We start from the raw sequence: 24,806 nt of genomic DNA on the forward strand, positions 1-24,806 counted from the left end.
GCAGGGAGGTCGTCTTTTTTACCTTTACATTAATGTAGACGAGCAGGATTGTTACTATCGTCCATATGTAACAGCTTCTCGGCAGAGTCCTACGTTACGGTCGGAAAACTGTGCTTTACAGATGGCACCTTTCTCAAACAAAAGCAGCGGAATCTAGCCCCAAACACTGCTGCTTATCCACTTACAAGAAAATGAACATTTCCGACAGTGGCATTTAAAAGGTTTCTTGCGTGTCCATGTGTAATGTGAATATAAAAATGGCTATTTTGAGTCCATTTTGAAATATACTGAATGCATACAGACCATTACAGAGCAGCATTTCTTGTCATACATTTACAGACAGACAATGCTCATTGTGACACAATCTTGAGAGCTGCTTATTTATTGTCTGAAGACCTCTGAGTTTACAAACAGTTTTAAGTTTGTTTGTTATTGTAAAACAAGGTTTATTTAACATCTGTCTGTGGTAGTTTTATCTATCCCTTGTGGGCTTTTATGTATCTATGGGTTTATGGCCCATTGTCTGATGTATGACTAATATCTTGGTTTCATCTTATCTTGAAAGCTGGCCACTTGAAGGGCAGGGTGAAAGCAAATGAAACATAGTGCAAATCACTATAAAAAAGCCAAAGAAACATGACTAAAGGTACCGTCACATTTAGCGACGCTCAAGCGATCTAGACAACGATCCCGATCGCTGCAGCGTGGCTGTGTGGTCGCTGGAGAGCTGTCACACAGACAGCTCTCCAGCAACCAACGATGCCGGTCCCCTGGTAACCAGGGTAAACATCGGGTTACTAAGCGCAGGGCCGCGCTTAGTAACCCGTTGTTTACCCTGGTTACCAGCGTAAACGTGGAAAAAAAACAAACACTACATACTTACTTTCCGGTGTCTGTCCCCCGGCGCTGTGCTTTCCTGCACTGTCAGCGCCGGCCAGCTGTAAAGCAGAGCGGTGACCTGAGAACGGGAAGGATATAAATCTTTGTACCGTGATAGCCAGTAGATAGACAAATATTTAGAATTGTATTAGTCTATGCCTGATGAAGAGGCCTAAGAAGTCTCGAAGGTTTGCAATTTGCTACCATCTTTTCAGTTAGCCATTAAGAGATATCAACCATCAAGGACACTCAAATCTAAATATCTGACCTGAGAACGGGAAGCTAAGGACTTCTGAAAGGGACTTCAGAAAGGGAATGGAAAGGGTTGCTACCTGACCCTTTAGAGAACTAAGGGCAAGGCCAGCATCAAGTCCCACCTGGAGAAAAGGCCAAGATGGAAGGTTTCAACAGCAAAGTTGTTAAATTGAGCAACCAAGAACTATGGTGGCAGATCGGTCCTTGGGACACAAGATCTGGCCTGTCTGGGGGCCTCCAGGGGGAGTCCGCGAGGAGATTGACGATCTCTGCGAACCAGAACCTTCTGGGCCAATCTGGTGCGATCAGAATAACCAGAACCCCCTCCCAACAGCCTGGGAAGAAGGGGAAGGGGAGGAAACAGATAGGGAAGTACAAATTGCGACCCAGGAATGGCCAAAGCATCGGTATCCACTACGAGAGGATCGCGAACCTGGAAACAAACGGTGGAACCTTCCTAAGCAGTCGGGACGCAAAGAGATCCGCGTCCGCAGTTCCCCATCAAAGGCAAATCTGAAGGAAGCCCTCCTGATGCAGGGACCACTCTCCTGCCGCAAGACCCTAGCGGCAGAGAAAAAAAAGCGCGGCCTAGTTGTCCACGCCGGGAATATGCACTGAGGATATTGCCGGAACCGTCGCCTCTGCCCAGAGGACAATCTTGGATACCTCCGCCATTGCCAAGAGACTCTGAGTCCCTCCCTGGTGATTGACATATGCCACAGCCATGGCATTGGACGTCTGGATTCTGACTGGCAGACCTCTGAGAAGCCTTTCCCAGTTACTCAGAAAAATGGCCCTTATCTCAAGGATGTCGATCGGCCGAGAGGACTCTTGCTCCGACCAATGCCCTTTTCACTGACGGATGGCGAGAAACCGCGCCCCAGCCGGGAAGGCTGGTGACCGTTGTCACCACCTGCCATGGGTGAGAAGGAAAGACCGGACCTGGGGAATGAGAGGGGATGACAGCTACCAGCTGAGAGACCGTTAGAATCGGACGGAAAGCCGAATCGACGATCCAGAGACAGCACAGACCTGTCCCACTGAGAAAGGATGGCCTGCTGAAGTGGTCTCAAGTGGAATAGCGCAAAAGGGAATGCTTCCGATGCTGCCACCATTCGTCACAGGACCTTCATTGCGGAACGGAAGGAAGGCAGCCGAGGGCCTTGCAGAGAGCGAACTCCGTCCTGGAGAATTGCCCACTTCTCATCGAGAAGAAAACCCCCCGACTGACGGGTGTCAAACAGCATGCCTAAGAAGACGAGGCTGACTCGGAACAAAACAAGACTTTGTTCTGTTGACCAGCCACCAGAAACGGGACAGGGAGTTGAAGACGATGGTCAGACTCTCCTGGGCCTGAGAGAAGGGCGGAGCCTTGATGAGGATGTCTTCGAGGTACGGAATGAGCACTAGGCCCCTGATCCTCAAAATGGCCATAAATGTCGCCATGATCTTTATGAAGACACTGGAAGCAGTCGCAAGACCAAGCGGCAGGGCGACAAACTGGAAATGACTCTTCTGCGCCGCGAAACGCAGGAAACTCAGGTGTGCTGGGAAAATCAGAACATGAAGATAGGCGTCTTGGATATTTATGGAGCACAGGAATTCCTGATGTTCCATAGAAGCCAATACTGAACAGAGGTACTCCATCCTGAAATGCCGCAGAACCACTTCAGAACCAGGATGGGTCGAACTGCGCCGCCCTTCTTTGGCACTACAAGCAGGTTTGAATAGAAACCTGTGAAGCGTTCCTGCTCTGGGAAGGAAACGATACCCTCTGAACAATGAAGAAAGCCAATGGACACAAAGAAACCTGGGATCAGAGCAGGATCTTTTAGAGGGCGGGATTCGAAGAAGCGATTCCGGGGCCGCGAAGAGAACCCTATCTTGTATCCAGAGGATACCACCTCCCTGACCCAAGCGTCCTCCACCGAGGCAAGCCAAATGTCCCTGAAAAAAACAGGAGATGCCTGCCCAAACTGGGAGGAATGCTGGGCCCTTAACACGAGTTATGCCGAGGAAGTTCTGCCAGGTCTGGGCCTGGTGGACCTACCATGGGAGTTGCGGGAACGTCAGGAAGGGGTGGGCTTGAATGAAGCCTTTTCCCTAACCAGGCGAGTCCACGGTCTGTGCTAGCCAGAGAAATCTTCTGTCGCCGCGAAACAGTGAAAGGACAAAAAGGAGCTGAACTGCCATTTCATAGTTTGTTCCAGCATGTAGCCAAAGAGATGAGCCCCCTTGGAAGTGGAGGCTGGTAATATGGGTCTAATAAAAGACCCGTGTCCACCTCCTATTGACACTAAGCTAAACTGAATAGCCTACTTCCTGTCGGTATGGTGTATACTGCAGAGGAGGAGCTAACTTTTTTATTTGGATAGTGTCAGCCTCCTAGTGGTAGCAGCATACAGACATGGTTCCTGTGTCCCCCAATGAAGCGATAGAGAAATGTCTCTTTACGCCGGCTTTGAACATTTCACAAACCGAAACGTTACCCCTTAAAACCTCAGGAACCATCAACAAAACCCCTAAAAATGTATTCTTTAAACAAAACTCAGATTTTTTATTTCTAACCACTAAAGTATTAAAAAAAAAAAAAAAAAAAAAAATCATGGTTCCATGTCATTTTTACCACAGCACAACGAAAGCAGTAAAAACAAGAAAATAAGGGTTTGTTGTTGTTTTTTTTAAATTTTCATGCCACTAGAATTTTTTTTCCCATTTTAAGCACTTTATATGGTTATATAAATGCTGTAGTTGAAAACCACAACTCATCCTGCTAAAAAAAAACAAAAAAAAAAACCTCCCAATAGAGCTATTTCTACCTAAAAATATACAAAGGTAGGGAAGAAAAAACGAAAGCTCAAAACTAAAAGTTTGCCTAGTGGGGGAGGGGTTTGAAGAGCAGTGAAACCTGCACAGATCACATGATGTTAAAGGAGAAAACGGGTATTAGACCTACCGGTAATTCGGTTTCAAGGAGTACATCCTGACAGCACTCTGGAGGACGTCCTCCTCCTCCTTGCAGGGACAGGAAAAGCAACACGAGAGGTTAAAAGGTCCCACTCCGCCCCCTTTCCTTCAGTGTTTTGACAAGTACCACACCATGGATAGATACAATTTGAATTCTTTATTAACCAAATCATATTACAGCATATGAAATAGTAAACATAGCACCGTTACTTCCCCCTCTGTCAGGATTGACTCCTGGAAACTGAATTACCGGTAGGTCTAATACCCATTTTCCAGGACGTCCCCCTGACAGCACTCTGGAGAATACCAAAGAAAACTCCTTTTAGGGTGGGACAACTGCTTGGAGAACCTTTCTCCCAAATGACGTTTGCTGGGCTGCTAACACGTCAAGTTTATAATGTTTGCAAAATGTGTTCACCCTGGCCCAAGTTGCGGCCTTACATATTTGTTCTAAGGACGCCCCTGCCCGTTCAGCCCATGATGCTGAAATGGCAGAATGAGCTTTAATTCCTGCTGGACAATCATCCCCTTCTGATGAGTAGGCTTTAGCAATTACCGTTGTGATCCATCTAGCTATAGAGGTTTTGGAAGCTTTTTTACCCCTATTTTTTTCCCCAAAAAAGGATAAATAGTTTAGGGTCCCTCCTCCAGTTACTAGTGGCCTCTAGATAGTCTAACACTGCTTGTCTGACATCAAGGGAATGTAAAGATTGCTCTTTTGCATTAGAGGGGTTTTCGCAAAAGGAGGGTAAAATTATCTCCAGGTTTCGGTTTTGTACTGAAGCTATTTTAGGGATAAATCGATGGATCTAATTTTAAAATTATATGGTCATCACGAATCTGAAGGTATGGATCCCTAATAGACAGGGCTTGAATTTCTCCCACTCTTTTAGCCGTTGTAATTGCTACCAAAAAGGTTGTTTTCCATGTATGAACCGAGATAGGCATGTCTTCCTCAAGGGTATAAAAGGGTTCTTACATAGGGCCCTGAGGACTAGGTTTAAGTTCCAAGTGGGAGTCAATTGTCTAAAAGTGGGACGCAATCTCTGGATGGCTTTAACAAACCTAATTATCCAAGGGTGAGATGCCAAAGGATAATCTAAGAAAGTGCTGAGGGCCAAGATCTGTACTTTAAGGGTACTAGGCCTAAGCCCCATGTTGAAACCAGATTGGAGAAAATCCAGAACTCTGGGAACGTCCGGGGTCTCCGGCATCACAGCCGACCTGCCACCCTCCATACAGAATTTTTTTCCAGATTTTGTAGTAGATGGCTGAAGTTACTGGTTTTCTACTAGCCTGAATGGTTGAAAGGACTTCATCGGATAAACCTCGGGCTTTCAATATGTCCCTTTCAGGATCCATGCTGAAAGGTGTAAACTTTCTGGGTTTTGGTGCAAGACAGGACCTTAACCCCTTACCGGCATCGGACGTACTATACCGTCCGATGCCGGTTCCCCTGCTTTGATGCAGGGCTCCGCGGTGAGCCCGCACCAAAGCCGGGACATGTCAGCTGTTTTGAACAGCTGACATGTGCCCGTAATAGGCGCGGGCAGAATCGCGATCTGCCCGCACCTATTAACTAGTTAAATGCCGCTGTCAAACGCAGACAGCGGCATTTAACTACCGCTTCTGGCCGGGCGGCCGGAAATGACGTCATCGCCGACCCCCGTCACATGATCGGGGGTCGGCGATGCTTGTATATTGTAACCATAGAGGTCCTTGAGACCTCTATGGTTACTGATTGCCCGTCGCTGTGAGCGCCACCCTGTGGTCGGCGCTCACAGCACACGTGCAATTCTGCTACATAGCAGCGATCAGCAGATCGCTGCTATGTAGCAGAGCCAATCGGGTTGTGCCTGCTTCTAGCCTCTCATGGAGGCTATTGAAGCATGGCAAAAGTTAAAAAAAAAAAGTTTAAAAAAATGTGAAAAAAATAAAAAAAACATAAAAGTTTAAATCACCCCCCTTTCGCCCCAATCAAAATAAATCAATAAAAAAAATATCAAATCTACGCATATTTGGTATCGCCGCGCTCAGAATCGCCCGATCTATCAAATAAAAAAAAGTATTAACCTGATCGCTAAACAGCGTAGCGGGAAAAAAACTCGAAACGCAAGAATTACGTTTTTTTGGTCGCCGCGACATTGCATTAAAATGCAATAACGGGCGATCAAAAGAACGTATCTGCACCGAAATGCTATCATTAAAAACGTCATCTCGGCACGCAAAAAATAAGCCCTCAACCGACCCCAGATGATGAAAAATGGAGACGCTACGAGTATCGGAAAATGGCGCAATTTTTTTTAGCAAAGTTTGGAATTTTTTTTCACCACTTAGATAAAAAATAACCTAGTCATGTTTGGTGTCTATGAACTCGTAATGACCTGGAGAATCATAATGGCAGGTCATTTTTAGCATTTAGTGAACCTAGCAAAAAAGCCAAACAAAAAACCAATGTGGGATTGCACTTTTTTTGCAATTTCACCGCACTTGGAATTTTTTTCCCGTTTTCTAGTACACGACATGCTAAAACCAATGATGTCGTTCAAAAGTACAACTCGTCCCGCAAAAAATAAGCCCTCATATGGCCAAATTGACGGAAAAATAAAAAAGTTATGGCTCTGGGAAGGAGGGGAGCGAAAAACGAACACGGAAAAACGAAAAATCCCCCGGTCATGAAGGGGTTAATAAATGATGTCCTTCCATAGAGGAAGTTTGATTGGGTTCTCTGTTGTCATGGATCCCATCAACGAGAACCACAGCTTCTTTTTGGCCAGAATGGTACAATCATCAGAACTGTTGCCTGGTCTTCCGGAATTTTGAGTACCACCGGATTGAGTGTCAATGGAGGAAACGCATAGGAGAGTGGTTCGTCCCATGTTTGGCTTAAGGCGTCGACTGCTTCTGACATGTCTGATGGGTTGAGAGAATAGAATCTGGGCACCTTCGATTTTTTTCTTGTGGCAAATAAATCTATTTTGGGAGTTCCCCAACGGTGGCATAATAGTTGGAAAACTTCTTGATTTAGTTCCCACTCTGTTGGACAGACTTTCCTCCTGCTCAGGTAGTCGGCCAGGATGTTCTGAGACCCTTCTAAGTGCACTGCTGTAATTGAAAGAACTGTGTTCTCCGCCCAAACAAATATCTCTTGTGCTAACTCTTGAAGTGCTTTGTGTCTGGGACCTCCCTGGTGTTTCAGGAAGGATACTGCTGTCATGTTGTCTGTTAGAAACTTCACATGCTTGTTCTTTAGGCGAGAACGATTTCTTCTTAGGGTCTCCCAAACCGTGTAAAGTTCTCTGTAGGTTGAGGACTTGTGGCTGATGTCTTCGCGCCACCTGCCCTGGAAGAAACTCCCTTCTAGATGTGCTCCCCATCCCCAGTGACTGGTGTCTGTGGTGATTACCACACAAGGGGTCAAGATCCATGGTACACCTATTCTTAGGTTGCCGCATTGTGTCCACCACAGTAATGATCTTCTTACTGCTGAAGATAGATGAATTGTTCTGTCCAGAGACGTCTGGCGACGATCCCATACCGAGAGAACATGACTTTGTAATAGTCTTGAGTGAGCTTGGGCCCACCTGACGCAAGTGATACAGGCTGTCATCTTTCCCAAGATCTTCATGGCTGATCTTATGGTAACTTGATGCCTCAGGAACTCTATGATCATCTTTTTCATTGACTCCTGCTTTTCTCTTGGTAGAACGGATTGTCTGGAGGTAGAATTCAGAAGTACTCCCAGGAATACCTTCAGAGACTCGGGCTTTAGGTGTGACTTTTTTCGATTTATGACCCAACCCAACTCGATCTCTGTGTAGGAGTTAAGTGTCTTCTGCTCGGGCTACCAGGAGAAAATCGTCCAAATAAGGAATTATTGTAATTCCTTGGTTTCTTAGGTATGCCACTACCTCTGCCACCAGCTTTGTGAATATTCTTGGAGCTGAGGCAAGGCCAAACGGGAGGCACTGAAACTGGAGGTGGTAGGTTTGGTCCAGAAATCTTACCGAAAACCTCAGAAGCTCCTGAGAAGTTGAATGGATTGGAACCGGATAATACGCACTCTTCAGGTCGTTGATTGTTGACCTTATAGATTCCATTCTGAACCTTTTGTATTTGACGCATACGTTTAAAGGTTTTAGGTTTATTATGGTGCGAGTTTCTCCTGACGGTTTTGGGATTGAGAATAGGGAAGAGTAGTGACCTCTGCCTATTTCTGATGAGGGAACCCGAACTATGACCTGTGAGCTGAAAAGTTTCTGAAGGTCTGTGAACATTTGAGAATTGGTTGCCACAGCTGTTGGCGAGATACACCTTTCTGGCGCGGGACATATAAGCTCTATTTTGTAGCCCTTGGTTATTATATTGAGAACATATTTGTTCTTTGTGATCCGACTCCAGTTGTTCAGAAAAAGACTGAGCCTGCCCCCTATGCCTAGGCGACTGTCTTCTAGGTCTAGAGCTTGACCCAAAAAGGGAATTTCTTCCCCTTCTGTTCTGAGCATAGGATCCTTTATAGGTCCCTCTGCTGGATCTCCACTGTTCTCTATAGTCGGGTTGTTTGCGAGGTGGAGGCCTTTTCCGACAGGGCTGAAATTTCTTGCGTTTATCCTCGGGAAAACCTTTTTTACTATCAGACGCAAATTCTAAAATGTCATCTAATGCCTGTCCAAACACCCTGGATCCTGCAAAGGGAATGGCACATAATTTATTTTTAGAGGCATTATTTCCCGACCAAGATTTAACCCCTCTGTGACCTTAGACGTACTATCCCGTCGAGGTGCCCTGGGCTTATCTGACCCTGGACGGGATAGTACGTCATAGCGATCGGCAGCGCTCACGGGGGGAGCGCCGCCGATCGCGGCCGGGTGTCAGCTGCTTATCGCAGCTGACATCCGGCACTATGTGCCAGGAGCGGTCACGGACCGCCCCCGGCACATTAACCCCTGGCACACCGCGATCAAAGATGATCGCGATGTGCCGGCGGTGCAGGGAAGCACCGCGCAGGGAGGGGGCTCCCTGCGGGCTTCCCTGAGCCCCCCGCAGCAACGCGATGTGATCGCGTTGCTGCGAGGGTCTCCTCACCTCCCTCCCTGCTCGAGCCCCGGATCCAAGATGGCCGCGGATCCGGGTCCTGCAGGGAGGGAGGTGTCTTCACAGAAGCCTGCTCAGAGCAGGCACTGTGAAGCAGCCTGCACTCCTATCAGATCAGTGATCTGACAGAGTGCTGTGCAAACTGTCAGATCACTGATCTGTGATGTCCCCCCCTGGGACAAAGTAAAAAAGTAAAAAAAAAATTTTCCAAATGTGTAAAAAAAATAAAAAAAAATATTCCAAAATAATGAAAAAAAAAAAAAAATATATTATTCCCATAAATACATTTCTTCATCTAAATAAAAAAAAAAAAACAATAAAAGTACACATATTTAGTATCGCCGCGTCCGTAACGACCCGACCTATAAAACTGTCCCACTAGTTAACCCCTTCAGTAAACACCGTAAGAAAAAAAAAAAAAACGAGGCAAAAAACAACGCTTTATTATCATACCGCCGAACAAAAAGTGGAATAGCACGCGATCAAAAGGACAGATATAAATAACCATGGTACCGCTGAAAGCGTCATATTGTCCCGCAAAAAAAGAGCCGCCATACAGCATCATCAGCAAAAAAATAAAAAAGTTATAGTCCTGAGAATAAAGCGATGCAAAAATAATTATTTTTTCTGTAAAATAGTTTTTATCGTATAAAAGCACCAAACCATAAAAAAATGATATAAATGAGGTATCGCTGTAATCGTACTGACCCGAAGAATAAAACTGATTTATCAATTTTACCAAACGCGGAACGGTATAAACGCCTCCCCCAATAGAAATTCATGAATAGCTGGCTTTTGGTCATTCTTCCTCACAAAAATCGGAATAAAAAGCGATAAAAAAATGTCACGTGCCCAAAAATGTTTTCAATAAAAACGTCAACTCGTCCCGCAAAAAACAAGACCTCACATGACTCTGTGGACCAAAATATGGAAAAATTATAGCTCTCAAAATGTGGTATTGCAAAAAATATTTTTTGCAATAAAAAGGGTCTTTCAGTGTGTGACGGCTGCCAATCATAAAAATCCGCTAAAAAACCCGCTATAAAAGTAAATCAAACCCCCCTTCATCACCCCCTTAGTTAGGGAAAAATAAAAAAAAATGTATTTATTTCCATTTTCCCATTAGGGCTAGGGTTAGGGCTAGGATTAGGGTTAGGGCTAGGGTTAAAGCTAGGGTTAGGGCTAGGGTTAGGGCTAGGGTTAGGGCTAGGGCTAGGGTTAGGGCTAGGGTTAGGGCTAGGGTTAGGGCTAGGGTTAGGGCTAGGGTTAGGGCTAGGGTTAGGGTTAGGGTTAGGGCTAGGGTTAGGGCTAGGGCTAGGGTTAGGGTTAGGGTTGGGGCTACAGTTAGGGTTGGGGCTAAAGTTAGGGTTAGGGTTTAGATTACATTTACAGTTGGGAATAGGGTTGGGATTAGGGTTAGTGGTGTGTCAGGGTTAGAGGTGTGGTTAGGGTTACCGTTGGAATTAGGGTTAGGGGTGTGTTTAGATTAGGGTTTCAGTTATAATTGGGGGGTTTCCACTGTTTCGGCACATCAGGGGCTCTCCAAACACGACATGGCGTCCGATCTCAATTCCAGCCAATTCTGCGTTGAAAAAGTAAAACAGTGCTCCTTCCCTTCCGAGCTCTCCTGTGTGCCCAAACAGGGGTTTACCCCAACATATGGGGTATCAGCGTACTCAGGACAAATTGGACAACAACTTTTGTGGACCAATTTCTCCTGTTACCCTTGGGAAAATACAAAACTGGGGGCTAAAAAATAATTTTTGTGGGAAAACAAAAAGATTTTTTATTTTCACGGCTCTGCGTTATAAACTGTAGTGAAACACTTGGGGGTTCAAAGTTCTCACAACACATCTAGATAAGTTCATTGAGGGGTCTAGTTTCCAATATGGGGTCACTTGTGGGGGGTTTCTACTGTTTAGGTACATTAGGGGCTCTGCAAACGCAATGTGACGCCTGCAGACCAATCCATCTAAGTCTGCATTCCAAATGATGCTCCTTCCCTTCCGAGCCCTCCCATGCGCCCAAACGGTGGTTCCCCCCCACATATCGGGTATCAGCGTACTCAGGACAAATTGGACAACAACATTTAGGGTCCAATTTCTCCTGCTAACCTTGGAAAAATACAAAACTGGGGGCTAAAATATAATTTTTGTGGAAAAAAAAATATTTTTTATTTGCATGGCTCTGCGTTATAAACTGTAGTGAAATACTTGGGGGTTCAAAGCTCTCACAACACATCAAGATGAGTTCCTTAGGGGGTCTACTTTCCAAAATGGTGTCACTTGTGGGGGGTTTCTACTGTTTAGGTACATTAGGGGCTCTGCAAACGCAATGTGACGCCTGCAGACCATTCCATCTAAGTCTGCATTCCAAATGATGCTCCTTCCCTTCCGAGCCCTCCCATGCGCCCAAACGGTGGTTCCCCCCCACATATCGGGTATCAGCGTACTCAGGACAAATTGGACAACAACATTTAGGGTCCAATTTCTCCTGCTAACCTTGGAAAAATACAAAACTGGGGGCTAAAATATAATTTTTGTGGGAAAACAAAAATATTTTTTATTTGCATGGCTCTGCGTTATAAACTGTAGTGAAATACTTGGGGGTTCAAAGCTCTCACAACACATCAAGATGAGTTCCTTAGGGGGTCTACTTTCCAAAATGGTGTCACTTGTGGGGGGTTTCTACTGTTTAGGTACATTAGGGGCTCTGCAAACGCAATGTGACGCCTGCAGACCATTCCATCTAAGTCTGCATTCCAAATGGCGCTCCTTCCCTTCCGAACCCTCCCATGCGCCCAAACGGTGGTTCCCCCCCACATATGGGGTATCAGCGTACTCAGGACAAATTGGACAACAACTTTTGGGGTCCAATTTCTCCTGTTACCCTAGGGAAAATACAAAACTGGGGGCTAAAAAATAATTTTTGTGGGAAAAAAATTTTGTTTTATTTTTATGGCTCTGCATTATAAACTTCTGTGAAGCCCTTGGTGGGTCAAAGTGCTCACCACACATCCAGATAAGTTCCTTAGGGGGTCTACTTTCCAAAATGGTGTCACTTGTGGGGGGTTTCAATGTTTAGGCACATCAGTGGCTCTCCAAACGCAACATGGCGTCCCATCTCAATTCCTGTCAATTTTGCATTGAAAAGTCAAACGGCGCTCCTTCCCTTCCGAGCTCTCCCATGCGCCCAAACAGTGGTTTACTGCCACATATGGGGTATCAGCGTACTCGGGACAAATTGGACAACAACTTTTGAGGTCCAATTTCTTCTCTTACCCTTGGAAAAATAAAAAATTGGGGGCAAAAATATTATTTTTGTGAAAAAATATGATTTTTTATTTTTACGGTTCTGCATTATAAACTTCTGTGAAGCACTTGGTGGGTCAAAGTGCTCACCACACCTCTAGATAAGTTCCTTAGGGGGTCTACTTTCCAAAATGGTGTCACTTGTGGGGGGTTTCAATGTTTAGGCACATCAGTGGCTCTCCAAACGCAACATGGCGTCCCATCTCAATTCCTGTCAATTTTGCATTGAAAAGTCAAATAGCGCTCCTTCCCTTCCGAGCTCTCCCATGCGCCCAAACAGTGGTTTACTGCCACATATGGGGTATCAGCGTACTCAGGACAAATTGGACAACAACTTTTTGGGTCCAATTTCTCCTGTTACCCTTGGTAAAATAAAACAAATTGGAGCTGAAGTAAATTTTTTGTGTAAAAAAGTTAAATGTTCATTTTTATTTAAACATTCCAAAAATTCCTATTAAACACCTGAAGGGTTAATAAACTTCTTGAATGTGGTTTTGAGCACCTTGAGGGGTGCAGTTTTTAGAATGGTGTCACACTTGGGCATTTTCTATCATATAGACCCCTCAAAATGACTTCAAATGAGACGTGGTCCCTAAAAAAAAATGGTGTTGTAAAAATGAGAAATTGCTGGTCAACTTTTAACCCTTATAACTCCCTAACAAAAAAAAAAATTGGTTCCAAAATTATGCTGATGTAAAGGAGACATGTGGGAAATGTTACTTATTAAGTATTTTGTGTGACATATCTCTGTGATTTAATTGCATAAAAATTCAAAGTTTGAAAATTGCGAAATTTTCAAAATTTTCGCCAAATTTCCGTTTTTTTCACAAATAAACGCAGGTACTATCAAAGAAATTTTACCACTATCATGAAGTACAATATGTCACGAGAAAACAATGTCAGAATCACCAGGATCCGTTGAAGCGTTTCGGAGTTATAACCTCATAAAGGGACAGTGGTTAGAATTGTAAAAATTGGCCTGGTCATTAACGTGCAAACCACCCTTGGGGGTAAAGGGGTTAAGCCATATAGCCCTACGGGTTGCATTAGATAAGGAACTATTTCTAGCTGCAAATCTCACTGATTCAGCTGAAGTATCAGCCATGAAGGCCGTGGCAGACTTTATAATGGGCATGGAAGAAATTATATCAGCCCGCGGGGTCTTATTAACTAAATGTTCTTCTAATTGTCCCATCCACAAATACATGGACCTGGCCACTGAAGTAGCTGCTATGTTAGCCTTTATCAGAGCTGCCGATGTTTCCCAAGCTCGACGTAAGAGAATATCTGCCTTGTGGTCCATGGCATTTCTGAGGCTTGACGAATCCTCAAAAGGGATGGCTGTCTTCTTTGTAACCTTGGCCACAGGTACATCGACTTTAGGGATTTCTTCAAATGTCTTGATATCCTCTGGGTCAAACGGTAGACGGCCCTTAAATTCCCATCACCAGTCTACGCTCCGCATCCTTCCATTCCTGCAATATCATCAGTCGGATGTGTTCGCTCACCGGGAACACCGTCTGTCTCTGAAATGTAAGACCTCCAAACATCAAGTCCTGCCTGGACTTTGGACGCGGCTCTTCCTTCATCTGCATCGTATTTCTCACCGCTTGCACTAGATCTTCCATGTCTTCCACTGCTCTTCTAGGGGCAGCTCTCCTTCCTCCTGATCCGAACTCTTAAAGTCTGATTCTTCATTTGAAGAAATATCAGGATCCCCTTGTTCTTGGTCCCCTCTAGGTCTCTTGCGACTCGGACCTGGACTGGAAGGGTACTGCTGTGACATGGTAGCTAATGAACTTTGTACCTCCTCCTGAATTAGACTCATCTCTGATAAGAATGTTGATTGTTCTTCTCTTACAACCTTGGAAATACAGGAGTTGCAGAGAGCTTTTTTATATGCCTCTGGTAGATTTACATGACATATGGAGCACCGCCTAGACTTCGCCGAGGCCTTGCCTGGCTTTTTTGTCGCTGGGAGGGGTGTCTGTGGGACATCCTTATCCTAAATATAAGAATAGGGACTGCTTAGCGTCTACATATGTGTGTGTAGGTACATCTGTGCTATGCGCACTTACCCCAGCATCCTCACTCCTGACTTCCATATCCTCTGTTGAGAGAACTTCAGACCTGGATAAATGTGCAGTCCCATGACAGAAGGACACAGCAGGAGTCGCTGCACTCACCCTTTGTCTCCAGCATTGCAGACACCTCTGCTCCAGCCCTCTGTACCAACCCCGTGACTCTGGACCGTGTGACCGCGAGCCTCGTGTACATGCGATCTGAAGCCTGCGCAAACTTAATCAAATTTTGGCGCCCGCCGCTCCTCGCACTGTGGAACGCTGGACGGATACGCCGCTGACGTCACAGGAATCGACGCTCGGCTATAATGCCTACTTCTGCGTTCGACGAAGTGGGACGCACACTGGGTCGCCGACATCACCGGAAATGACGTCCGGCCTGATCGGGATACGCCGATGACGTCACCGGAAATGACGCTCGGCTACTATGACCACCTACTTCCGCGTTCCACGCAGTGGAACGCACGCTGGGCCCCGCTGATGCCGGAAGTTCTCCTGAATCCCTCCGTGTTCGTGTCTGGAACACGTGGGTCCCTGCGCCTCTTCTCCGACCAGGCACCGGCACCTCTTCTCCAATATGGCGCCCGTGCCGAGAGCCCCCCACTGGGAGGAAGCGGCTCTACCCAGGAGCCCGTCTGCTCGACTGGTCTCTGGGGCAGTGGGACTCCCCACCGGGAAGTTTCTGCCCTGGGCTACTAAAGAGGAGGAAAGATATTGGACCAGCCGCACGATCCCTCTGAGCCCTCCGGTCCGGTAAGCTTCTGCTGATCTCTCGTGTGTCCCTCCATGCAGGGACAGGAAAAACACTGAGGGAAAGGGGGAGGAGTGGGACCTTTTAACCTCTCGTGTTGTTTTTCCTGTCCCTGCAAAGAGGAGGAGGACGTCCTCCAGAGTGCTGTCAGGGGGACGTCCTGGAAAAGCAAAAATATTTCCGCTGTCCAAATATGATATTAATATAATATTGTAGGGGCAGTATCAGCAGACTGCGGACACACAGAAGTTCCTTGTACAGCACAATGCAAATAACCAAACTGCTGATGGAAATCCAGCTGGGAAACAACTAATTTTAAAAGAGCAGCCTCAATAACAATCCACAGCACAGAGCCGCCATTAAAGCCGTCATGACAGCTGCATATAAAAGAGATGACAAACCAAAATTCAGTTTTAAAAATACTAGGACACTCTCAATCTAGCTATCCTACACTGATTAATGTGACGGAGTTAACAAATCGGAGGAGGAGGCTCATTCGCCGCAAGTAGAAATAAGTGGATAGCTTTGCACAACCCCGGTCCAGGTCGGTGCTCCTTGACCATGGACAGGAGCTGCGCAAATGGAGATTCTGGGATTCCAGGCTCAGCTTGTTATTAGCAGGACTGGCAAGACGTCACCTGTGCGCTGCACACATGACCTCAAAAAAGGCCGGGGAAATCAATGGCCGTATCAGGGGGTCCAGAAGCTCAGGAATTTGTAGCAGCTTCTGTTCACAGCCAGAGATCAACAATTTGGACCACCACGATCAGGGATTGTGCAAAGCGACCCGCTCATCTCGATCCCTTAAGCCTCATTCAGACTTTAGTGTTTTTCTCGTATGCAACAAAAAAAAAAGGGTACACGTGTCATCAGTGTTTCGTATGGATAAATAAATAATTACTAAGCTTCACCTATCCTTTTCAACGCTAAAGGGGTTTTCCAGGCTTGGAGGTCTGTGTGAATGCAGACTTGTGAATCCTCAGAACACCACACTGCTGTTGGGATTCTCCGATGCCAGAAGCGGTCAGGCACATGACCACAAGTATGTAATTTGCATAAGGGCTAATAGAGTGATGCCTGACACGTCTAGTTGGAATGTTACCTGGTGTATGGAAATCGCATACTGCAGGTCACAAGACCGAGAGCTTATAAGGTCTGAGAATACTGACAGCATGCACTGTGAAGATTCACAAGATCGTACATATGAGGGTCAATATCAATGCTCAAACATCATGCATCAGTCGCACGTCCCCTCCTCCTCCCCTCGTACATCAGTCGCACGTCCCCTCCTCCTCCCCTCGTACATCAGTCGCATGTCCCCTCCTCCTCCCCTCGTACATCAGTCGCACATCCCCTCCTCCTCCCCTCGTACATCAGTCGCACGTCCCCTCCTCCTCCCCTCGTACATCAGTCACACGTCCCCTCCTCCTCCACTCGTACATCAGTTGCACGTCCCCTCCTTCTCCCCTCGTACATCAGTTGCATGTCCCCTCCTCCGCCGCCCATACATCTGTCACACGTCCCCTCCTCCGCCTCCCATACATGTGATACACGTCCCCTCCTCCTCCTACCCTCGTACATCAGTCGGACATCCCCTCCCATACATCTGTCGCACGTCCCCTCCTCCGCCTCCCATACATCTGTCCCACGTCCCCTCCTCCGCCTCCCACACATCTGTCGCACGTCCCCTCCTCCGCCTCCCACACATCTGTCGCACGTCCCCTCCCCCGCCGCCCATACATATGACACACGTCCCCTCCTCCTCCTACCCTCGTACATCAGTCGGACGTCCCCTCTTAAACATCTGTCGCAAGTCCCCTCCTCCGCCTCTCATACATGTGCTTCAAGTCCCCTCCTCCGCCTCCTATAAATTTGTCACACGTCCCCTCCTCCGCCTCCCATATATCTGTCGCACGTCCCCTCCTCCGCCTCCCATATATCTGTCGCACGTCCCCTCCTCCGCCTCCCATACATATGACACACGTCCCCTCCTCCGCCTCCCATACATATGACACACGTCCCCTCCTCCGCCTCCCATACATATGACACACGTCCCCTCCTCCCGTACAACTGTCACACGTCCCCTCCCCTCATACATGTGTCACACATCCCCTCCTCCGCCTCCCATACTTTTGTCACATGTCCCCTCCCTTCATATGTGTCACAAATCCCCTCCTCCCATACATCTGTCACACGTCCCCTCCCCTCATACTTTTGTCGCACGTCCCCTCCACCGCCTCTCATACATCTGTCACACATCCCCTCCTCCGTCTCCCCTACATCTGTCGCACGTCCCCTCCTCCGTCTCCCCTACATCTGTCGCACGTTCCCTCCTCGGCTTCCCATACATATGTCGCACATCCCCTCCTCCGCTTCCCATACATATGACACACGTCCCCTCCTCCGCCTCCCATACATATGACACACGTCCCCCCCTCCTCCTACCCTCGTACATCAGTCGTACGTCCCCTCCTCCTCCCCTCCCAAACATCTGTCGCACGTCCCCTCCCCTCATACATCTGTCGAACGTCCCCCTCCCCTCACACAACTGTCACACGTCCTCTCCCCTCATACAACTGTCACACGTCCCCTCCCCTCATACAACTGTCACACGTCCCCTCCCCTCATTCAACTGTCACACGTCCCCTCCCCTCATACAACTGTCACACGTCCCCTCCTCCGCCTCCCATACATATGTCACATGTCCCCTCCCTTCATATGTGTCACACGTCCCCTCCTACGCCTCTCATACATCTGTCACACGTCCCCTCTTGCGCCTCACACATCTGTCTCACGTCCCCTCCTCCGCCTCTCACACATCTGTCGCACATCCCCTCCTCCACCTCTCACACATCTGTCGCACGTCCCCTCCTCCACCTCTCACACGTCCCCTCCTCCACCTCTCACACATCTGTCGCATGTCCCCTCCTCCACCTCTCACACATCTGTCGCAGGTCCCCTCCTCGCCTCTCACACATCTGTCGCAGGTCCCCTCCTCCGCCTCACACATGTCGCACGTCCCCTCCTCGCCTCTCACACGTCGCACATCTGTCACACGTCCCCTCCTCCACCTCACACATCTGTCGCAGTCCCCTCCTCCACCTCTCACACGTCCCCTCCTCCACCTCTCACACATCTGTCGCATGTCCCCTCCTCCGCCTCACACATCTGTCGCAGGTCCCCTCCTCGCCTCTCACACATCTGTCGCAGGTCCCCTCCTCCGCCTCACACATCCCTATCTGTCGCAGGTCCCCTCCTCCGCCTCACACATGTCGCACGTCCCCTCCTCGCCTCTCACACATCTGTCGCACATCTGTCGCACGTCCCCTCCTCCACCTCTCACATGTCCCCTCCTCCACCTCTCACACATCTGTCCCAGGTCCCCTCCTCCGCCTCTCACACATCTGTCGCAGGTCCCCTCCTCGCCTCTCACACATCTGTCGCAGGTCCCCTCCTCCGCCTCACACGTCACACGTCCCTATCTGTCGCACGTCCCCTCCTCGCCTCTCACACATCTGTCGCACGTCCCCTCCTCTCACACATCTGTCGCACGTCCCCTCCTCCACCTCTCATCTGTCGCACGTCCCCTCCTCCACCTCTCAAACATCTGTCACACGTCCCCTCCTCCACCTCTCACACATCTGTCGCACGTCCCCTCCTCCACCTCTCACACATCTGTCACACATCCCCTCCACCGCCTCCCATACATCTGTCGCACGTCCCTTCCTTCGCTTCCCATACATCTGACACACGTCCCCCTCCCCTCATACAACTGTCACACGTCCCCTCCTCCGCCTCCCATGCAACTGTCACACATCCCCTCCTCCCATACATCTCTCACACGTCCCCTCCCCTTATACATTTGTCGCACGTCCCCTCCACCGCATCTCATACATCTGTTGCACGTCCCCTCCACCGCCTCCCATACATCTGTAACACGTCCCCTCCCCTCATACATGTGTCACACGTCCCCTCCTCCGCCTCACACATCTATCGCACGTCCCCTCCTCCGCCTCTCATACAGCTGTCACACGTCCCCTCCTCCCACACATCTGACACACGTCCCCTCCTTCACTTCCCATACATCACACGTCCCGTCCCCTCATACATCAGTCGAACGTCCCCTCCCCTCATACATCTGTCAAACGTCCCCTCCCCTCATACATCTGTCAAACGTCCCCTCCCCTCATACATCTGTCAAACGTCCCCACCCCTCATACAACTGTCACACGTTCTCTCCTCCACCTCCCATGCAACTGTCACACGTCCCCTCCTCCGCCTCCCATGCAACTGTCACACGTCCCCTCCTCCGCCTCCCATGCAACTGTCACACGTCCCCTCCTCCGCCTCCCATGCAACTGTCACACGTCCCCTCCTCCGCCTCCCATACATCTCTCACACGTCTCCTCCCTGCCTCCCATACATCTCTCACACGTCTCCTCCCCTCATACATTTGTCGCATGTCCCCTCCACCGCCTCCCATACCTGTGTCACACGTCCCCTCCTCCGCCTCTCACACATCTGTCGCACATCCCCTCCTCCGCCTCTCACACGTCGCACGTCCCCTCCTCCGCCTCATACAACTGTCACACATCCCCTCCTCTGCCTCTCATACATCTGTCGCACGTCCCCTTCACCTCTCATACATGTCGCACGTCCCTTCCTCCACCTCCCATACATCTGACACAAGTTCCCTCCCCTCATACATCTGTCGAACGTCCCCTCCCCTCATACAACTGTCACACGTCCCCTCCTCCACCTCACACATCTGTCACACGTCCCCTCCTCCGCCTCTCACACATCTGTCGCACGTCCCCTCCTCCGCCTCTCACACATCTGTCGCACGTCTCCTCCTCCGCCTCTCATACATCTGTCGCACATCCCCTCCTCCACCTCTCACACATCTGTCGCACGTCCCCTCCTCCGCCTCTCATACATCTGTCGCAGTCCCCTCCTCCACCTCTCACATCTGTCGCACGTCCCCTCCTCCACCTCTCACATCTGTCGCATGTCCCCTCCTCCACCTCTCACACATCTGTCACATGTCCCCTCCGCCTCACACATCTGTCGCACATCCCCTCCTCTGCCTCTCACACGTCGCACGTCCCCTCCTCCGCCTCATACAACTGTCACACATCCCCTCCTCCACCTCACACATCTGTCGCACGTCCCCTCCTCCACCTCTCACACATCTGTCGCACGTCCCCTCCTCCACCTCTCACCCATCTGTCGCACGTCCCCTCCTCCACCTCTCACACATCTGTCGCACGTCCCCTCCTCCACCTCTCACACTTCTGTCGCACGTCCCCTCCTCCACCTCTCACACATCTGTCGCATGTCCCCTCCTCCGCCTCTCACACATCTGTCGCAGGTCCCCTCCTCGCCTCTCACACATCTGTCGCAGGTCCCCTCCTCCGCCTCACACATGTCGCACGTCCCCTCCTCGCCTCTCACACATCTGTCGCACATCTGTCACACGTCCCCTCCTCCACCTCTCACACATCTGTCGCAGTCCCCTCCTCCACCTCTCACATCTGTCGCACGTCCCCTCCTCCACCTCTCACATCTGTCGCACGTCCCCTCCTCCACCTCTCACACATCTGTCACATGTCCCCTCCGCCTCTCACACATCTGTCGCACATCCCCTCCTCCGCCTCTCACACGTCGCACGTCCCCTCCTCCGCCTCATACAACTGTCACACATCCCCTCCTCTGCCTCTCATACATCTGTCGCACGTCCCCTTCACCTCTCATACATGTCGCACGTCCCTTCCTCCACCTCCCATACATCTGACACAAGTTCCCTCCCCTCATACATCTGTCGAACGTCCCCTCCCCTCATACAACTGTCACACGTCCCCTCCCCTCATACAACTGTCACACGTCCCCTCCTCCACCTCACACATCTGTCACACGTCCCCTCCTCCGCCTCTCACACATCTGTCGCACGTCCCCTCCTCCGCCTCTCACACATCTGTCGCACGTCTCCTCCTCCGCCTCTCATACATCTGTCGCACATCCCCTCCTCCACCTCACACACATCTGTCGCACGTCCCCTCCTCCGCCTCACACATCTGACGCACGTCCCCTCCTACGCCTCACACATCTGTCGCACGTCCCCTCATCCGCCTCACACATCTGTCGCACGTCCCCTCATCCGCCTCACACATCTGTCGCACGTCCCCTCATCCGCCTCACACATCTGTCGCACGTCCCCTCATCCGCCTCACACATCTGTCGCACGTCCCCTCCTCCGCCTCGCACATCTGACGCACGTCCCCTCCTCCACCTTGCACATCTGACGCATGTCCCCTCCTCCACCTCACACATCTGTCGCACGTCCCCTCCTCCGCCTCACACACATCTGTCGCATGTCCCCTCCTCCGCCTCACACACATCTGTCGCATGTCCCCTCCTCCGCCTCACACACATCTGTCACACGTCCCTACCCCATCCCTATCTGTCTCACGTCTCCTCCTCCGCCCCTCGCACATCTCTCACCTAGAGCCACCTGACATGCCGTGCGCAATGTAGAGTTCTGGCTTTTCCGCACATCCTTGTCGCCCAGAATCTTCTCCAGCGCCCGGGACAGGAACATGCTCTTAGTCTTATCTCTGTCCCCCTCCTCCTGCATGTCCCGGGACTGTTGTCACTCCGTCCGCACCGGGGACTCAGCACTGCGCCGCCATCTTGGAGGTCATCACATGACCCTCTCCGTCTCCGCCCCTTCCAAGTTGGCAACCAAAGGTCTGAGCCGGGGGCGGTGCTAAAGTCATGTTATAGAAGGCGGAATCTGAAATCTGACAGCACTGCGTCCAGGGTGGGCGGGGCCAACCGACAGTGCAAGATTTCTTCCGGGGTGGGCGTGGTCTTTTCCTTAACTTTTTAATTACTGCCCTCTAGTGCAGAAGACGTGTAACTGCAGTCGGGAAACAGTGTAGGAAGCAGTGGGCGGGAAATACAGTCACAAGTGACCTGCCCTCAGCGAGCTAGCAGCTGTCTTTACAGGGCTCATGGTACTGTATTCTCAGTGAAATTATAGTCTGTCTCTATAGGGCTGTGAGTTCTACTATATGTGAGGAAAGATAATAACTACATAATATCTAAATTACTGTATATTATTATATATGTTAGATGAGGTATCAAACATGTTCTAGTAGTAATATGAGGTAAATTGTCTATTACTGTATGTTATAATATATGTGAAAGGGTTATAATTATATGACTAGATTTATAGTATTCCCTATGAGGTAAGTTATTTCTGATACGGTGTGTTATATTTGTATGTGAAAGGGTTATATATGTGTTTATATATATATACTGTATATAGCATACTGTATGAGGTAAGTCGTTTCTATATTACTGAATATATTGTGTATGTGAGATGAGGTCATGTCGAAATTGTTACAGAAAATGAAGTATTTCTCCCAGAAAATTATTGCCGTGTTTTGTTCTACACATATTTCCTTTGTGTGTAGTGTAACACAAAAAAAGTCATATTGGACATAATTTCACACAAAACCCCCAAAATAGCCTAGCTAAAATTGTTGGCACCTTTCCAAAATTTGGGGTAAATAACTTTTGTTTCAAGCATGTGATGCTCGTTCAAACTTACCTGAGGCAAGTAAAAGGTGTAAGAAATATGAAAATCACACCTAAAGCCAGATAAAAAGGGGAGATGTTGACTCACTGTTTGCGTTGTATGATTGTGTATGCCACACTAAGACTGTAGAACAGAAAGAGAGGAAGAGAACTGTTTGAGGACTTGAGAACCCAAATTATTGAACAATATCAAGGTTACAAGCCCACTTACAGAGATCTTAATGTTCCATTGTCCATGGTGCCTAACATAATCATGAAGTTTACAACCCAGGGCACTGCAGCTTTTCTCCCTGGATGTGGACGGCAGAGTTAGGCTAGTTTCACACTAGCGTTTACCCGGGCTGCGGAGGGATGCGGACTTCCTCAGTGAAGCCCCGCCCACTGCCGCGCCTCTTAATTCAGCTACGCCTATGTCTGCATGCGGCGTGCGCACCCTATCTTTAAAATTGGGTACGCAGGCCATGCCGCTGTATGCGGATGCCTCCGCATACGTCGTTTTAACGGTGCAGCATCTGCATGAAATTGCAACTCGTTGAGATCGGCGCAGGTCGTCGCACCATCAAAACGATGCATGTGGAGGCATCCGCATACAGCGACATGGCCTGCATACCCAATGTTAAACATAGGGTGCGCACACCGCATGCAGCCGTAGGCGGAGCTGAATGAAGTGGCGCGGCAATGGGCGGGGCTTCAGATGGATTTACAGCGTGGGACAAGACTGAACGTCGGAAGGTATGGAGTATTGTTGTTTGATTTTTTTACCTTTGTTTCAGATAACAATGGTCTTGAGGTGGATTAAGAGTATAATAAAATATTAAAACACCATGTGTCTTTATTTCATTAAAATACTTTTTAACCCCTTTACCCCCAAGGGTGGTTTGCACGTTAATGACCGGGCCAATTTTTACAATTCTGACCACTGTCCCTTTATGAGGTTATAACTCTGGAACACTTCAACGGATCCCAGTGAATCTGACAATGTTTTCTCGTGACATATTGTACTTCATGACAATGGTAAAAATTCTTTGATAGTACCTGCGTTTATTTGTGAAAAAAACAATTAACAATTAAATCACAGAGATATGTCACACAAAATACTTAATAAGTAACATTTCCCACATGTCTACTTTACATTAGCACAATTTTGGAACCAAAATTTTTTTTTTGTTAGGGAGTTATAAGGGTGAAAAGTTGACCAGCAATTTCTCATTTCTACAACACCATTTTTTTTTAGGGACCACATCTCACTTGAAGTCATTTTGAGGGGTCTATATGATAGAAAATACCCAAGTGTGACACAATTCTAAAAACTACACCCCTCAAGGTGCTCAAAACCACATTCAAGAAGTTTATTAACCCTTCTGGTGCTTCACAGGAATTTTTTGAATGTTTAAATAAAAATGAACATTTAACTTTTTTTTAAAAAATTTTTAATTCAGCTCCAATTTGTTTTATTTTACCAAGGGTAACAGGAGAAAATGGACCGCAAACATTGTCGTACAATTTGTCCTGAGTACGCCAATACCCCACATGTGGGGGTAAACCACTGTTTGGGCGCATGGCACAGCTCGGAAGCGAAGGAGCGCCATTTGACTTTTCAATGCAAAATTGACTGGAATTGAGATGGGAAGCTGTTGTGAATTCTGTGGTCGAGCTCCCTCCTGTGGTCATGAGTGGTACTTCAGCTGGTTCTGTCTATGAGCTTCCTCTGGTGGATGTGAGTGGGGCTGCGGCTTCTGAGTTTCCTTCCTCAGGTGACAAGGTTAAGTCGTTAGGTGCTGCTCTATTTAACTCCACCTAGTTCTTTGTTCCTTGCCTCCAGTCAATGTTCCAGTATTGGTCTTGCTCTCTCCTGGATCGTCTTGT

At 48.5% G+C, this 24,806-nt stretch overlaps 1 protein-coding gene across 1 annotated transcript in view; it reads right to left on the bottom strand.

Moving 5' to 3' along the window:
• Positions 1-22,054, bottom strand: part of ARFGEF2 (ARF guanine nucleotide exchange factor 2) — a 123,200-nt gene extending 101,146 nt beyond the window's left edge. The window contains exon 1 of the mRNA XM_069750827.1: positions 21,840-22,054. Coding sequence (XP_069606928.1) covers positions 21,840-21,972 — 133 coding nt within the window. The 5' untranslated portion in view covers positions 21,973-22,054. The remainder of the gene's footprint in view (positions 1-21,839) is intronic.
• Between the last annotated feature and the right edge of the window lie 2,752 nt (positions 22,055-24,806).

The sequence above is a fragment of the Ranitomeya imitator genome, chromosome 2, assembly GCF_032444005.1.
Source record: "Ranitomeya imitator isolate aRanImi1 chromosome 2, aRanImi1.pri, whole genome shotgun sequence".
Lineage (NCBI taxonomy): Eukaryota > Metazoa > Chordata > Amphibia > Anura > Dendrobatidae > Ranitomeya > Ranitomeya imitator.